At 38.1% G+C, this 19,053-nt stretch overlaps 1 protein-coding gene across 2 annotated transcripts in view; it reads right to left on the minus strand.

The window, feature by feature from the left end:
* Positions 1–19,053, minus strand: part of CPNE8 (copine 8) — a 205,969-nt gene that overhangs the window by 168,861 nt on the left and 18,055 nt on the right. The window contains exons 1-3 of one of the 2 annotated variants that reach the window (XM_023515353.1): positions 10,203–10,376; positions 4,627–4,667; positions 2,544–2,590 (exon numbers count right to left, since the gene is read on the minus strand). Coding sequence is in view for 1 of the 2 variants with exons in the window: in XM_003793531.1 (XP_003793579.1) it covers positions 2,544–2,590; positions 4,627–4,667 (88 nt within the window). In the remaining variant the exon portion in view is untranslated. Of the gene's footprint in view, positions 1–2,543; positions 2,591–4,626; positions 4,668–10,202; positions 10,377–19,053 lie in introns of those variants that run through there. The other variant, XM_003793531.1, reaches the window with a different exon arrangement.

Here is a 19,053-nt window from a genome sequence, read left to right on the forward strand (position 1 = left end):
ATCAAAAAGCGTGAGACATTTTTTATGCTAGGGAGATTTCTGAGCTGAGCCTGCCCTTAAACTAACTAATCAATGTCACTTGGTCAGTACCCAATGAGAATGAACTCTTAACAGTTCTGCAATAATTTCTATTGTTCTTCTCTAAACCGTCCTTATCCAGTGAAGTTTCCAGTTGCCTCATCATTGGGGATCTGCCTTGGCCCAAATACCTGGGATTGCAATTTAGGTCTTATTTTGGTTACTTTACTGCTGGTCCCTGACGTAATGTCATTTTCTCTAGATGCTCCGGTCAATGTTCAGTTCCAACTGGCATGTATGATCAGTTAGCCTCTTCACTGGACTGTCCCAGGCTTTGTTAAGTGCTCCCAATCCAGATGATCCATTAGCGATTCATGTAGCGGAGCAGTGGAAGACCAATGAAGCCCAAGCCATAGAAACAGCTAGAGCACGGTCTAGGCTATATGCCACGAATAATATTTAAATCGATCCGATCATCAAGTGTGCATCACTTCTCCTGTTCTGCCAAGATTCTTCCTTTTTTGTTTGTATTTAATGGACACAGCCGTAAGCCCAGACATCTTCAGTCCTTTGGTGATTAAATGCACATTAGCAAATCTATGTCTTGTCCTGATTCACTGTTGTAAAGCACAAGCCAAAGCTAGAAGTATCATCTGGATTGTAAGGAAACGTTAAAAGCAGTGGCCCCTCTCTGCTTTCATTCATTTCCCCCATCATGGTTTAAGTATAAAGCACTGTGAATGAAGGTAGTTGTCAGGGTTAGCTGCGGGGGTGTGGGTGTTTTTATTTTATTTTACCTTTTATTTTTGTGGGGGGAGGTAGTTTTATTTTAATTGTATGGGCTCCTTTCCCCCTGGTTAGCTGATCTAATTGCAGCTAGCCAGTCCTTTAGAATATCCTCTCTGCCAAGTCTAACTTTATTTAGACATTGTAGATGGACAAGCTTGATTGTTTGAACCCAAACGGGAACGTTAAACCAACATCACAGTCCTCCCTAATAACATCGTGACTTTGCTGTCAAGTGTAGATATTTTTCCCCCTTCAAAAAAAAAAAACCTTGTGACCATTTTGTATGGCTTGTCTGGAAACTTCTGTAAATCTTATGTTTTAGTAAAATATTTTGTGTTATTCTAAAAAAAAGAAGTCTGTCCCAGGTCTTTGGAAAAGGGAACTCGAGAGTGAATGACAGGAAACGTGTCTTTTAGGAAGATTATCAAAGGAATGAACAAGAGAGAAGGGTGCACAGACTAAACCAAGAGAATGTGGTCCCTGGGCAGGCGAAAGATAAATAACACGGGTCTGTGGTTTATCTGAGAGTCGTATTTTTTTATGAGAGAGAATCCACAACACTGGATAACTGATTAAATTATAAAGATGTGGGAGAAGGCATCAGAATGGCTACAAAAATTACAGTTTTATGTTTTGGCTGGTGATGTTATTAGTCCTAACTGGAGCAAAGCAGCAGCAGCAGTAGGGTAAGGGAGTTTACATCGGGATGGGTACAACTGAGGCAGACACTGAACTAACAGGAAATGGACAGAAGCAATTAGGAGAAACTACTGCCCCGTATCCTACTGATCACTGACCCATTATCAGGAGGGATAAGTTTTTAATATTTTTCTCCCAGTTTTGAGAATAAATTAAATGATTTATTCTGACCCTGGACTCCCAATTGTGGCACACTGGGAAAACAGCCAGCACTGTGCAATCTGTGAAAACAACTAGCACAACTCTCACTAGGGAAATCTAGCCAGAGACTGTAACCCCATTAAAACAATGCACTACATTCCAGAGATGACCAGCAAGGAAAGGCAGATGCCAAAGCCTTTTATTTCATTATACCCCTCACTTTCCAGTGAGCCTTCATTCATTTGCATGCGGAGATACTCTCCAAAATAAATTGATTAAAATAACCATTCAGCCACTTAGCTTTTGCTTCATTAAAGAATGTATATTTGTATTAGGAAGCTGAGTTTCTATTTCATTTTCCAACAAAATGAAATAGAAACTCAGATGATATTTGATATCAAGCACCATAATTAAAATCTTTTAAAGTGGCATTTAATAAAAATCAGCAGCTGACCTCTAAAAGTGAGACTAAATCCACAAATTTATATTACGTAAAGCATCTTGTCAAATAGACTGTAATACATTGAATTTGTCTTTGGCTAAGGAGAGTGCAAGTTTCAGGCCGAGAAGAATTCACAAGAAGGTCATAAGTCAGCTAAACATTCACTACTATTAAAAACAAAACACAAAAATGACTGTCATAAAATACAAAAAGGAACTGTATCTTTGGATTGAAAAAACTTAAAATAGGCTGGGTGCCCATAGCTCAATGGTTAGGGTGCCAGCCACATGCTCCGGGGCTAGTGGAGTTCAAACCCAGCCTGGGCCTACTAAACGGGGAAAAAAAAAAAAAAAAACACTTAGAATAACTATAAACAGGAAAGCATCATCTTAATCACATTATAACTTACCTATATAATACAGCCCAATGATTTTAAAAAGAAATTTAATCTTACCTCTCTCCATTCTTTATTTCCAACTCCTTGGATATATAAGACACAAACTACAAAAGATGAGAAAAGATACACACATGTAAGTGATTTTTATGAACATTAGATATAAATGCATACAATCTATATAGAACTTCTGTTAAGTTGTCCATCCCAGAGACTGTAACAAACTGGTCAACATACAGAAGGGCTTGACATAAAGAACTAGGCCTACCGTACTGATATATACACCTGGTGCGTGTCTGGTCTATAAAAATTAGGTCAGCTTAAGGAGGTGGTCAATGTAGGGAAGTTGTCAACTATGGAAGTGCTATCATACTTTTCAGCTATCTAAAATCTACAGCAAAATTAAATGCCTAATTCCTAGCCTTACCATTGCAAGAAAATTGCTAGTAAATCATCAAATAATTAAAAACTAAGTAAACAGAAAACAAATGATATCTGGTCTTAGAATTTAATATTAAAAAAAAAGAAGTTAATATGCTTAGATCTTGTCACATAAAAATATAATAAACATATGGTGATGTCTTCATCTATGTCACACTACAGATGCAGGTAAACTTGAAAACCATTGTTTAACAACTTGAATTATTTCAGTATGTTACAAGATAGGCATCAAGCTCTTCCTAGGATATTTACAGTGCTTGAAGTCATCATAAGAGGAACCACCTGGCCATCACACGCTGTAGTTAAGATTTACAACTCCCAACATGTTATTTACATGTTCTAAAAGTAATCTCCTCATAGGTTGCTTATTAAGTACAAAAGAAAAAATGGTAACTATAAAGTGGGGAAATCTGTAATTTATATAGCAAACTTAATCAAAGGTAACATCATCAATAAAGTAACAAAAATATCTCAAAAAAAATATTTACAACTCCCACTCACTATTTGTAAACAGGTAAGACATCCTGTCAACTGAGAAAGGAAGTCCCAAAAAGGGAGATTAAGGGTTCAGCAGAGTCCCGCCCACCTATCAACCAAGCCCCAGGAAGTTTTAATCTCCACAAATTATAACACTTTCTCCCCAAGGACTGCCTCAAGAATTTCTGACAACTGACCACAACCTTCCCCTCTACCCCCCTACCTTCCCCCCTGACCCCCACCCCCACCCCAGTAATTTAACCACATTTTTATGCATTCGTATAGGTAAAGAGTTGCTAGACATCAAGTTCTAAATATTACAAGATTTGAAAACACTGATTTATATAATTTATTCTGCTGTTTTCTAATTCAAACTACCCTTTTCACTTTACAGGTTACCTCCAGCTTTCAAAATCTCTAATTAGGAACCAAAAAAATTAAGCTCCTATGGGAAGATGCTACATATGTCACTTGGTTGAAGACGCCTTTTGTAGAACACTTTCATTTGTTTTAAAAAGTAGTAAGCTGTGACTAAATTACTTAAAATTACGGTTGTCTTTCAAATATAATTCCTACCATATGGTCACATGGTTAGAGCAGCAGTGGTGGCTCAGGGTAGGTGTTGAAATAATTGAAAAGAACAAGTAAATTTGTAGCAAGAAAAAGACACTTAATAACTTGCATACACGCCAGACCTCGTCCTAGTGACTGCAGGCTCTGTGGCAAGTACAGTTTGTGGTTTTATGTACAAGTCTGAGGAGTATCAGCTGCTTCTTGGAAGTCTCCAGGGTGTTAAATTAACTCCATACTCAACCCACCTGCAAGGTGTTGTAACCATCCACCTGCAAAGTCTTCATCAGCCCCATTCCCATAATAGCCCAGGTCAGCCTGACCCAAACCAATCCAGAACAGCCTAACATATCTGTCATCTGCCCGGCTCAGACCTAGCTAACTGCCTAACAGTATCATGAGGTTTTTATTTCTAACTGAACTGTCCTACACTTGAGTCATCTGCATTTTTATCTTATTCTCAATGTGCTCAGCAGGTCCTTGTAGCCACAGAGTGGTCAGGCAGAGGAGCATGCAGGGATTGAGCCATTTCCCTCTTGCCTTCTAGGCCTCAAAACAAATGTGTAAACAGTAACTATGATTTTCATACAACTTTTGCAAAATCAAATAAGTACAAAAAGTAGACTGCTTCAAAAAGCAAGTAATACATACTTACTTGGATCAGATTTAGAAAATGTGTCTCTGTCAAGAAGATTTCTGTAGAATAAAACAGAAAATGTTAGTTGACTATAATGTCAAAATGTTTATATTATGTAAACATATTCAACTATATATAAATATACATAAATGTGTATATGTAAACTTACATATATAGGACTAAATAAAAATTTGCTAACGGTCTGCTCGGATTTATTCAGACTGAACATCACTGGACTGATGAAGGGAGGAGGGGCCAGCTTTATTTCCTCTAATTTACATTGAAGTTAACCAATAATGTAACTCTCCACATTCTGAGATTAAAATCTCTTGCAGAAAATTAACTGTTTTATGTCTCTCTTTAACCTTTCATCAAGGCTATAAAGATGAGACCAGGCATGGTGGCTCACACCTATAATCCTAGCACTCTGGGAGGCCAACATGGGTAGATTGCTGAGCTCAGAAGTTCGAGACCAGCCTGAATAAAAAAGTGAGACCTCATCTCTAAAAATAGCAGGGCATGTGGCAGGGGTATGTAGGCCCAGCTATTCAGGAGGCTGAGGCAAGAGGATCTCTTGAGCCCAAGAGGATCTCTTGAGCCCAAGAGTTTGAGGTTGCTAGGAGCTTTGATGCTATGGCACTCTACTGGAGGTGACACAGTGAGACTCTGTCTCAAAAATAAATGAATAAATAAATTGAAAAAAAAAAAAAAGAGTACAAAGATGCTCAGAATTGCTTCTTAAAACTGAGCTGTGAGTTGTCCAAAATTGCTGTTAGTTGTTGTCCAAAATGACAACCATAGGGAAGCACCATCTATTAACATTTGTGTTACATCCACCCTGATGAATTTCATGTTGCTATTATGGTTTTGGAATTTAAGATGAACTTATAGATACTTCTTAAAGATTCTATTCAGTAGAGGAAAAGATTAAAAAAGTAGAAAAGGCCATCAGCACCTATTTTTTAATAGATATTTCCACATCTACAATAGTATAACAATGGAAAATCAGAAAGTAGGAGTGTGGATTCCTCTGGTATTGGGATAGTCTATTATATGTTATGTTCGTATAACAATAACCTTGAGTAAGCATAAAAAGCTTAAGTTCAGTGTGCTCTGATTCATACAGCAGACAATTATTAGAAAAACAAAACTGACTTTTGTAATGACTCTTTTAATGTGATGATTTGAAGCTATACACTTTTCTGAAAAACTTGATCATCTGGAACGGTGACTTGTGGCTTCCAAAAGTTCAAGTTTATGCTTCATAATCACCCTCCATTAATTAGTAATAATTTGTAATAGCTAAATTACACTTCCACAATTAGTACTTACAATAAAAACCTCACGTGCAAGCTGCATTATTTCTCCACTAAGGCTGCTATTCAGTGCATTTACCTGCACTACCTTTGGTATTTTAAGAAGGCCTTTTTTTCATTTCAATCTGACATCCTCTCTTACTTCAAGTTCTTAAAAGTTATAGCTTCCCCTGAATCACCGTACACTGAAAAAATAAAAACGTATTCAACAGAACAATGTAGCACAGACAGTAAAATGAGATCATGTCTTGAAATATTCATAGAAAAGAGAAAACATCAGACACATTTATATTTGGAATTAAGTCAGATTCAAAGACCACTAGTCAGTGATCAAATTAAAATAATCCTTTCTGTCCGCTGAGCAGACCCCATGACTCCAGCAACAGTTGGCAAACAGTAAATTAAAACATTTCCATTTGAAAAATTATAGTGATATTATATTACAAAGGTAGTTCTCCATGTAAAAGGAAACTCTCCAACCCTTGCTGGTGCTCCAGATTTTGCTCATTAAATATCCTATAAAATGTTACTTAAGGTCTTCTGCTCTTTCATTCAGAATTCACAAAAAGTCCAGGAGAAATAACAGTGTAAAGTATGACAGTGTGGATGGGCGCCAAAACCTGTGCAATATATGCATTGAAAAAATGTAATTTTAATGCCTTAACTGTGGGAAAATAAACTATAATTTTGAATCACAAATGTAAAAGATATCTATCAATAATATATGGAGACTAATATTCTTAATCATAGACTTTCCACATTATGTTGACGTTTCTACCAGCCATTATGATCTATACAGGGGTCCTCAAACTTTTTACACAGGGGGCCAGTTCAGTGTCCCTCAGACCACTGGAGGGCTGGACTGCGGGCCCCGGGATGAGTCAGCTGCTAAGCAGGACAGGCAGCAGTGGCAAAAACACCCGGCAGGCTGGATAAATGTCCTAGGCGGGCTGCATGTGGCCTGTGGGCCATAGTTTGAGGACCCCTGATCTATAACATATAAGGTAGGGTCACAAACAAAATAAGCAAACAAACACAAAAAACTCATCATATGATGAGAAATAAATCTCTGCCAACTCTTCACACTGTCTCTGAAATTTGTAATTTAGCTTTGCAATTGTTTGACAATAATTTCATGTATACTTTGCTCATATGAACAGAATAGGCCAGATTAGATTTAATTCCCAAGAGGCAACGTATTCAAACATACATGATTCTAAAGTTGAAAGAGGCACCTATTCTAAAGTGACATGGACAATGCAAAAGTAAGTGTTAAAATGGATCATCCAGTTTCGATTTATGATAAGAATGGATTTTTACCTTCCAAATATCCTATTTGAAACAAATCCCATGGACATTAAGCAAAATGACATAAGTATTATTGTAAAGGACATTTCACAAATAAAGAACCAAGCCGAGACTCAGAGAAGATGAGCAAATAAGTAAGCGAACACAGCCCAGTTCCAAATAATCTGATTGCCCTGTCTTTTAAAAAAAAAAAAAAAAAAAAAAAACACCACACTGAGCAGAAAAGTGCAGAAGAAACAACATATTTTCCCATGAGTGCTAGAAATAGCAGAAGGCCTCCAACGTTATCTATTTATTGAGTCACAAGACCATAACATAGAACAAATTCCTGTTCATATACTAGGATAGGAGAGCTGCTGTTTACAAAACAAGGAGGGAGAATCCGAATGAGAAGCTAAACGTACTGTACTTATTCATTTAAAAAAATCTGCTTTATACAGGATGCATTTTTTTAAAATTACATACTTCCCTACATCACCAGCTTGTCTATGGAAAGTCTGCTCTTCCCGCCCAGGGGTTGTCATCTGCTCGAGCTAAGATGCCCATAACTTTATGCCTGTCCTTTTATACCACGATGTTGAATATCGACGCTAGGTTTAAAGTTCAGAATGTGCAAATTCTGCAAACTTAGCGATAGCAAAACACAGAAGAGAATAAGTTCTTGAAAATGAACTTCTGGAAAAGGACAGTGTATGAGTTAGAAAAATTACCTAGAAAAATAATCAAAATTATCACCTACGTCTATCACCTAAGTTGTTCTAGCAACGACTCATGCTCAAATTTCAATCAAAAGCCCTGACGATAGACTTACAAGGGGAGATAGACTTACAAGGGGAAGACTACAGCGGCACAACTAAGCAAAGGCCCAGCCAATTAAATTTGAATCCATAGGAAAAAACACTGGGTTACTGAGGCGTATGCAGGAAGACAAAAATAAGAGGGTCGATAAACAAGAGGTTAGCAACACCTTTCTAGGTCCATCCCAGAGAAAGGATTCTCTCCCTCCTCTATTCACTCCTTACCGGTATTAGTTATTTATAACAGAGACCAAAGTGACAATAGTCAGTTAGCTGATCTGATAACCCCTACCTCCTTAGGGGAGGGGAGGATACGTGGGAATGGATGGTTTTGAGGTTACGGGGAAGGGAATTCCAGGTTCTGAGGGGAGTGTCTACCAGCAACAACTAAAACTATAAATATCCAGTGAAATACAGGAAGAGTAGGACCACAAGAACGTAGGTGGCTACCAGCAGGGGCCCTCAGGTCCCGAAACGGCAAAGGGAACACAGGGTCCGCTTCCATCCAGCTCCACTCTGGATCCTTTCGCAACTGCTACTGGAAATCCCTATTATCTATCACCCACTGCTCCTGAGTGCTGCAGCAACCAATGGAGGAGTCTGGGCAGAGTCCAGTTTGCGGTGCTCCAGTCGCCTGATCTGTTCCTCAGCCATAGAGAGGGTGGCTCAACAGGACATCTTCCAATTTTAAAATAACTTCCCACATTGTAGTTACCGAGCGGGCCAAATGAATATCACAGTGTTCCTGCCTGTTGTGGTGTTTACTACCAATTGGCACGCTGAGACTCACAGGGAATAGCCAGCTAGCCTCTTAAAATGACACTTCGGACTTATCTTTTTAAAGCTAGAAAATAGTAATTCTCTTTAAACTTCAGAGCAAATCTCAAGTATTTTTCAAGCAAATAACTGATGGCCAAGACCAAACTAATCTCTTTCAAAAATATAATAAATATTAAAGACGTATCCTTTATTTCAAAAAGCCTGAATTGTCCTGAGAAGAAAAATTTATAAAAGTAACTAAATAGAAATATTGAGTGTCATATACAGTCACAGCTCATTATAGAGAGAAAAAATAGTAACCTAACAAGAGAGGCAAATTAATTCAGCTACAACTGAAAAAGAAATCAGGTATAAGGTCAGCTCTCTTCCAACTACTTTAAAAAATATATAGTAGACAAAAACAATCTACAGGTGTGCATAGATATTTAAAATAATCTAAACAAACACATCTGGACATAAGTGCCTATTTTAAATAACTTTTTTTTTTTTTTTTTTGCACTTTTGGCCGGGGCCAGGTTTGAACCCACCACCTCCAAGTATTTGGGGCCAGTGCATTACTCTTTTGAGCCACAGGCACCACCCAATAAGTGTCTATTTTTAAAAAGCTCAACGACTCTTTTCTGTTATATTTATATGTGATAAGGATTTAATAGTAGAAAATAGAAATTTCAAATACCTCATACATAAAATGAGCATAATAACATAATCTACTTAAGGGAAAAGTGATTTGTGAGTTAATCCAAAAATTGCTGGCCTACTGCTCGCTCTCTCGTAACAAGTAAGTGAAACCACTGAACTACTGTTTTTGTTAAAAATCCTTTAAAGGGGGAAAAACATCATTATTCTACTACAGGTGCAATTTGCCAAAGAAAACCTCCTCGGCATACATAAGAATTTTAAAGTTAAGAATGTCAGGGTAAAGGCAATTGTACTTTTTATGACCTTTTAAAGTTCTAATTTAATAAAACATCCAAGCTACTTGTTTCAGGGAGTAAGTCCTGAAATTGAAGACATGGAAGAAGTTCCCAAAAGCACTTTTACTCGTGGCCAGCGGAGCTCCAACAACCTCACACAGGTTTCTCCTCCTGAACCTGAATGTAATTGTTCTATTTGATGTGGGGTAAGAATAGAAATACAGCTTATAAATGGAGAAAAACACAAACAAATTCTATTTAATTTTCTATAAGGACAAAAATGGCTTACCTCAAAATAGTGCCTAACAATAGCTTAGCATTTTGCAAACACTGTCCAGCATAAATTTTCCACATGTGGACAGAGACCAACAACCTGGCATCATACAGTCTCCCCTGTAAATTGCCCTTTGTGGATAAGCAGAAGGATTCTGGCTTTAATTAAATTTTTGCAAATCATAGAGGGCCTTTTATTTACCTACTATTCAGTGTAGTCTCTGGACCACTGGCAGCCTGCAAAGTCTTCACCAAACACTGCGTAGGCAGCTACAGAAACTACACAAGCTTGCATATAGTGAGCCTCAGCAAACACCTCAATGAAGAGTTTTAGTATCCAACGGGAAAAAAAAGCATCACCATTTTCTAGTTTACCTGTGGCAAGGTGTTTTATTATGGAAAATATAGTAAAAGAGAAAGGTGACATTCGGGCCCTTTGCCCTAATAAGTAATCCATTAACTGACAAACCCTGAGAGTGCTGGTGTCATCGGAATTGTAAACAAGCCCACATGGCTGGGCCATGCCCAGGGCTGTAATTTGGGAAATTATATTATCATATAGACTGGACTTAAGAAGTTCTTGGTGTATATATACAAGTTTTAAAACACACATACACATAGAATTGTTCTCAGAGTTTTGTTTTCAATAAAGATAAGGAAATCCAAACTTTTATTTTGAGCAACTAAAAAGAAACTCATTCAATCCTTAGAAATGATTTAAATGCAATAATAAGCAAGGCGCAGTGGCTTCCCTCTGTAATCCTAACACTCTGGGAGGCTGAGGCAGGTGGGTCGTTTGAGCTCAGGAGTTCAAGACCAGCCTGAGCAAAAGTGAGACACCCTGTCTCTACTAAAAATAAAAAATTGAGGCAAAAGGATCACTTGAGCCCAAGAGTTCGAAGTTGCTGTGAGCTATGAGGCCATGGCGCTCTACCAAGGGCAACAAAGTGAGACTCTGTCTCAAAAAAATAAAAATTAAAAATAAAATAAATGCAATAATAAATACTCTCATACATTTATTCATTCTTTTATTTATTCATTAGGCAAAATATTATTCCTGGAAATTCAGCACATAAACCTAAGAAAAAATATTTTTCCCCAAACTATAATCTCTATGGCAAGGAGAGAGAGATTGTGTACAGGCATGAAAAGATGAGGTATTTTAAAACTAAAACTTGCTGAAAAGCCAAAGTCAGCTAGAATCTAAGATACCAAGTAATGCTGAAGAATGGGGTCACTGAAAACATATAACAAGATTATCTGGCTTTCCAGAAAGTAGGAGTAGCCTTTCAAAAATTGGAAAAATAGACTAAAAAATTCAGCTCAGCAGCTTCCTCTGATAGCCTGAGTGTACAGGCAGAACTTTATCAAAAATGACAGATATTACCCAACAAACGCAAGGAATGAAAGAAACATCAAGTTATTTTAGTTTTTGCTGAATTTGGCTATTCAAGTATTTATTCATTAGCACCATTGAGCAGAAAAGGCCAGTGATAAAAATACAGTTCAACCTCTGCATGGGTGAATTTGGTTAAAATACTTACAGAAATTTGAGGGGAAAAGAATTAACAGAGCCATTTTTTACATTTCTTCTGAGGCATTCAAAAATGTGATTGATACTCTTGGAAATTACTTAAAAGAAATACATGCTTTGTCAGAATCTGACATTTCAGAGCTCTGGCTGGCGGGAGATAAACGGAAGAGCCTCCTGCTTTGAGGTCATGTGCAGTTAACTCAGAGTGATGTAACCTTCAGAAAAAAGTAGAGAAAGCTATCCCGATTTCAGCGGGAGAAGAAAAACACAGAATTTACGTTGAAAAACATGAGCAGAAAGAAAAGAAAAGAGATTGAGAACAAGATGGATAGCCTTAAAAACCTAAAACTCAGGTACAAATCTAAATTCATCACCTTTTCTCTAATCTGTGGCTTCCGTATTCACCATGCTACTGATGGCAATGGCAACTGTGGAGGACAAAATAAGAGCCACCCAAGTATATTAGGTCCTAAACCTTGGAATCCATAAATCTGACATTATTTGCAAGAAAGGGTCTTTGCAGATATAATTAAACTGAATCCTGAGTTGAGATTATCCTGGATTATCTGGGCAGGCCATCAGTGCAATCACATGCAGCCTTATAAGAAGGCAGGAAAAAGGAAACAAGATGGTGATGTGAACAGAACACAGAGAGATTTTTAGAGTAAAGCCTCGAAGGTAAGAGTGGCACCACCACAAGCCAGCAGCCGCCAGAGTTGGAAAAGGCAAGGAATGGATTCTCTCTGCACTTACAGCCTCCAGAGAGACTATGGCCCTGCCAACACCTGGATTTTGGCCCAGCAATACTAATTTAAGACTTCTGGCCTCCACAGCTACGAGAAAATAAATTTTTGTTCTCTTAAGCCAACAAGTTTTCAGCAATTCCTTACAACACCCACAGGAAACTAATACAGCAACCCTGTCCAATCTCTCTTCCAAACAAGACTTTCTGGGCCACCCTCCCGTCTCTCTCCCTCAGCCCTAAAACTTCTACCATATTGGCTTCTGCTTCCAAGTCCCAATTACTTCCTTGACCTTGGATTTCATAGCAGGTCTTCCTGCCTCTCATGTCCCATCATTCACCAAGATGCCTGCAGGAGAATGCTCTCTACAGTAACCACCTGAGCAAAGGGCACCCTGGAATGAACCCCATTACAGACAGAAACTCCAAACTCCTTAACAAAGCACTAAACACCCACCATGTTCTGCCCTCTGGCTATGTCCCCAAGGGGCACCTCTATCCATATTATTTCCTAAAGATTTTGCTCCAGACAGGCCAGATTCTTTGTAATCCTTCGCACTAACCCTGCCCCATACTTGTCTATATGCACATTTTACTCACAGCATTCTCTCTCCAGAAATTGGCTCAGCAACCCCTTTCCAGCTAGAAAATGCTGAATTCTCTCCAAGCATCTTCTCATGGCTGTGCCCTTGGCACAGAGACCTGATTCTTTCCTTCTGTGTGTCCCATCCTACTCCACTTGAAACTGTATCACAGACTCCACACCTAGTATTTATTTACTGAGCCAAGTGCCGGGTGCTGTACGAAGGACTTTAAATAAATCACTTCATTTAACCCTCACCATCATCCTACCAAGTAGTAATTATTAGCAGAATCCGTTTCCCAGATAAGAGAATAAAATTCAGAGAAGTTAAACAAAATGGCCAAAGAACTTACTGAGCAGTTTCGATTTTCAACATCTATATTGGTTATATTGATTATGTGTCTGATTACTGCTAACAAAGTGCAATGAGTGGCAAATAATGTTACCATTTAGCATCATTTCCACGGCTCTAATAAGATACAAAGCAAAACAGTGTCAAGAAGAGAAAAACGATCTTTACTTGCAGAAGATTTAATTTTGTATAAAGAAAAGAGAATTAACAAAAGCTTTTAAAATTAATGAGAGAATTAATAAAATGACTAGAAGCATGATGAATATATAATAGTCAATAATTTTCTGGAGTATCAACAGTTAATAACTGTTCTATCCACTTAGGCTTTTCAAATTGCCTTCAGTTGCTCAAGTATGTAACAGCTACACAGCTCTCTCTAGAACCTCGTGCCCAAATGCTATGTTACCGTGAATGCAAATCTCAGACAAAATTTTTCCAAAGTGACAAACACTCATTAGCAAGGAGGGCCCCAAACAGTCACACCATATGCTCCATAAGTTTAATAAATTTCCTGCTCTCTGTTCTTTCAGACATTCCAAACAGCACCTCCAGGCAATATGCTGGTGACGAGAGTTCCATAACTTCCTGGTCAGATCAGTTCTCTAAACGTTCTGTGCCCAGTGACCTCAGAGATCTGGGGGGGTTAGGGCACCACTGTCAACAGTCATGGTAATAACCACAGGATTACCGGGTAGTGTATGTCATGTTCACTTGGGCAGTATTTCCAGCTAATCCATTTGTCTCTTCTTAGAAACATTTAAATTCACATATCATAATCCAGTCATTTTCAGTGTAATTCACAGAGTTGTAGGACCATCGCCGCTATCTAATTTCAGAGCATTTTCCTCTCCGCACCCACCAAAGCCCCCTGAACCCTTACTAGTCATACTATTATGCTCCTCTTGGCCCCTGCTAGCCACTATTCTTTCTGTCTCTGTGTATTTGCCTCTTCTGGACATTCCATATAAATGGAATCCCACAATACGTGTTCTTTTGTGACTGAGATTTTATGCTAACGTGATGCTTTTAAGATTCACTCACATTTTAGCACATATCAGTACTTCATTCCTTTTTATTACCAAATGACATTCTATTGTATGGATATGTCATCTTTACTCATCAATTTGTAGATATTTGTGTTTTTTTTCCCATTTAGGGGCTATTAGGAGTTATACTGCCATGAACATTTTTTGTGTAAACATATGGTTTCATTTCTCTGGGTATTTACCTAAGAGTAGAACTGCTGGGTCCTGTGGTAACTATTTTTAACATTTAGAGGAAGTATTTTCCAAAGTGTCTGCACGATTTTACATGCCTACCAGCAAGGCATAAGTTTCCAATTCCTCCATATCCTCTCCAAGACTTATTATGATGAGTATTTTTGTTGTTGTTATAACCATGTAAGGATATGAAGTGGCCAGTCCACATAACTGATCAACATATGTTCAACCAGTTAAAAAAAATAAGTCATTTCTAACATGCACAGTAACTATAAAATCCTCTGATGTACATAAAGAATAAAGACAGTGTAACAATTTAGAGTAGCCACTTGCAGAATTTGAGCTCTGATTAAACTCACCACATCTAAAGTATGTAGACCTGATTACGATACTTGAGATTTAACTCTACACTCTAACACACAGATCTACTGGACACTCTCTGCTGAAATATTTTACGGAAATTGCAGAAAATATATCATCAACAAGAATCAATCGGAAAAGACCAGAGGAAATAAAAGATACTTATTTTGAAATCTTAGCCGGAAGGATACTTTCTAAGTTTTACACCAAGTAACAGGAAAAGATCAAATTGTATAATGCTGAATGCATTTTAAAATTCTATACAGCATTAGGTATATATCCAGAAGACCAAAAATCGAATTACAACAAAGATATTTGTATCAGAATGTTTATTGCAGCCCAATTCATAACTGCTAGATCATGGAAGAAGCCTAAATACCCATCAACTCACGAATGGATCAATAAATTGTGGTATATTTATACCATGGAATACTATCCAGCCCTAAAGAAAGATGGAGACTTTACCTCCTTCATGTGTATATGGATGGAATTAGAAAATGTTCTTCTTAGCAAAGTATCTCGGGAATGGAAGAAAAAGTATCCAGTGTACGCAGCCCTATTTTGAAACTAATTCATAGTTTTTATAGAAATGTCATAACCTAATTATAGCCTTAGAATATGGGAAGGGGGTGGGAGAGGGGAGGTGAGGGGAACGGATGAGGAAAGGGAAGGTGATTGGTGAGGCCACCTCTATGGTTTATCTTACAAGGGTACAAGTGAATCTTTCTAAAAGCAGAATCTTTCTAAAAGAATGAATGTCTTAACTCAATAACTACAAGAATGACATGAAGGTTATGTTAACCAGTTTGATGAGAGTATTTCAAAATGTATATGAAAACAGCACACTGTACCCCATGATTGCATTAATGTACATAGTTATGCTATAAGAAATAAAAAAAAAAAATCTTTCAGGAAAAAACAAAATTCTATATAGCAAATGATGCAATGATTCAAGTCACAGCATTTGTTCCACATATCATAGATAAAATGTTGAGGTTATAAATATGCAAAACATTCTCTACATTAATAAGAAAAGATGTTAAGTACCTCCCAAAAGATAAATGAGTGAAAGAAGTAAATAGGCATTTTATAAGAGAAGAAATACAGCTGGTCACTTAACATAGTAAATGAAGTTCATCCTTAATAATAAGTGATGATATGCAAATGAAATAAATAATAAGAGAGGGTTTGACTGTGAGATAGAAAAGTATCAGCTGGACCTATTGGGTTCATAGAGCTGTGAGTGACAGAAAAAAGGAAATTTATGGTTAAAATTCAGGGATGTTTCATGGAGCCCCAACTCAGGCATATAGTTAATCCCAGGGGAACGAAAACAAGGACAGAAACATCAAAACTCTGGTTGCTGTGTGCACCTACTGTCTGCTTCCATCATTTTAAACTGCTTCCTCTACTTCTCCGGTCTATATGGTGGGAAACTCAGACACCTAGGGTTCTTAATTTTACATTTTAGAATGGTAGCACCCCCTTCATTACAATTCCAAACCTCATGGATTAACCCTCCCTTGATGGAGTGCCCTCCTCTGAGCTCATCAACTGTGGTCAAGCATGGAAAGCCCTAAATTGAGCAAAGCACTGTGATCAAGGAGGGAGGCAACAGTCAGACAAAGATGTTCATTTTTTTTCTTCCAACATTAATTTATTGGAATCTATTATATGCCAGGCACTGTTCTAGGTACTAGTAGAGAACAGTGTCTGAGAATAACAAAGGCCTGATGTCAATGGGTTTACTGTACAGAAGAAAGGAGAGAGAAACCTAGCGACAGCCAATTGTGCTACTTCTGTTAGTGTTCAGAATAGCAGAGACATTAAAATGGAGTGGTATGAGAGAGGGCTGGAGGGGCTCGCTTCAGGGAAAGACTCTCCGAGAAGGTGACATTTCCACCAAGAATTGAAAAGTAAGTAAAAGAAGGCCAGCATGGGATAATCTGGTTGTAGTGTTCGCAGAAGACAGGACAACAAGTGAAAAGGCTCTGAGACCGAAGAAGAATGTCACCCTAACTAAGAATTAAGGTGCAAAGTACAGAGGGCTCACTCTTGCAGAGCCCCATAGGCTATGATAACATACAAATTCATAGTGAAATCTGGCAAATGTCATATGGAAAATCAGCGATCAGTGTCCCGACAAGGCAGGCTTGTGAAACGTGTTGGAGATAGGGTCTCCCTCTGTCGCCCAGGCTACAGTATAGTGGCATCATCACAGCTCACCGCAACCTCAAACTCCTGGGCTCCAGGGATCCCCCACCTCAAAGTGCTAGGATCTCAGGCATGAGCCACTGCACCCAGCCAAGGTTTATTCAACTTGAAGAAGAAAAAAACCATATCCACTTTATTAATATTAGAGAGTCTCTGAGGAAACGGACCTTCTTGTAGCATCACGTAGAATTATATTTTGTAGAATTATATTTTGGTAAATTTTCTAAAGTTTAAAAATAATTATCAAAATGAAAAATGTGCATTCTTTTTGACATGCTAATCCATTTTCCAAAAATATACTCTAGCATTTCAAGCATAAGCATACAAAAGATGTCTACACAATCATATTTTTCTTACTTATATACTTGGATATTACTTAAATTATCTTTCTCTGTTAGTGTTGTATATTATATATATTATTTTTATGACCCTATTGCTTACAATTAAGAAAACTTGGGGAAAAACGAAACAGTCATCAAAGGAACACTGATTAAAAAGATTAAATTCCAATCAAATTAATGTCATGACCATGTAAGTGATAACTTAGCATCAAAGAGAAAACAGCACACAGGCATGACAAAGATAGACCTGGTGCCCGCCAGTTCCAACACCTATTAGCTGTGTACGTAAAACTCTCTATGCCTGCTTTCTTACCTACCAAAAAAAAAAGAAGATAATTTGATCTACCTTACAGAGTTGTTTGAGGAGTAAATGAGATATAAACACAAAGCACTTAGAACAACACCCAGAATACAGTAAACACTAGAAAAAAATATCTAGGAGGAAAAGCAGAGAAAATAACATAGAGTGGTTGTGTAAGACCTCAATTAAGTGATGTAATCACTGTGATCAAGGAGAAAGTTCACATTCCTTCAAAATTATTCATGCATTCTGGGGCAGGGCCTGTGGCTCAAAGGAGTAAGGCGCTGGCCCCATAAATTGGAGGTGGTAGGTTCAAACCCGACCTGGCCAAAAACTGCAAACTATATATATATATATATACATTCATGCATTCTTTCAGCACATATTTACTGGCTATCTATTTTGTGTTCTAGACACTAAGTATGAGAACTGAAAAGCCCTGACCTCTGTGAGTTTACTTTACGGAAGAAAGAAGAGCTACAATGTGAGCCCTGGGCAGGCAGGTCATGCTGTTCCTCCAAGTCCTTAGTTGCCTCTCATGAAATCGAAAGGGAACAAAGAGCTTGCCGGGAAAATTAAAAAGGAATTCTGATGATGTGTTTTTGGAATTATACTGCTAGGGTCTGATGGGAGGAAAACACAATAGGAAGCACTGAGAGGAATCTCTCTCCAAAAGAGGACGATGTTCACCTTGGAGACCCAGGTTCAAAGGCAAAGCCCTGACTCAGACAATCCTGAGCTGGAACTGGGGGTTTGAAAAAAGGCTGTGAATATACAGACTTACAGAACTGCCAGCTCAGAGAGCTTTCACTAAAGGGCCTCTTGACTAGAATGACCCTGGAGGGACCACACAGAACCACAAAGATCTGGTAAATCAAGAGAGACAAGCACCAGGAGGCAGTGAGCGGTGTCATAGAGACAGTGCTGGACAGCAGGCAGCGGGACTCGACCACCCAGGTCACTTCCTGGTGGCACTGTCAACAGAGCTGGGGAGGGCTTCTCAGAGGCAGAGAGAAAAGAAGAGGCATTTACGAAGATCAAACTGAGCTCATTCACATGGAGGGGGTCACACTCCAGGCAGAGGACATGAAGCCCGTGAAGAGGCAGCCAAGTTGCGGTATAGTATCTGGAGGAGAAATACAAGGGGTCCACCGGATTTCCACCTTATCTATGAACGTAAATATATAATACAGTACACAGGGTGTCCCTAAAGATCGTGTTCAGTTTACTAGGTTAAACTATTTTAAATTGCACATGAACTTTATGTCCACCCTGTACGTATAAATAATCATATAATACTGCATATATAAAAAATATATAAAACTGTATATATACAGTGGGTACCAAAAATATATATATACACACATTTTAAGAGCTGTTATATATGTATTACTTTTTTCAGTTTGTTTG

Source organism: Otolemur garnettii, unplaced genomic scaffold, assembly GCF_000181295.1.
Source record: "Otolemur garnettii isolate 467f Iridium unplaced genomic scaffold, OtoGar3 scaffold00070, whole genome shotgun sequence".
Lineage (NCBI taxonomy): Eukaryota > Metazoa > Chordata > Mammalia > Primates > Galagidae > Otolemur > Otolemur garnettii.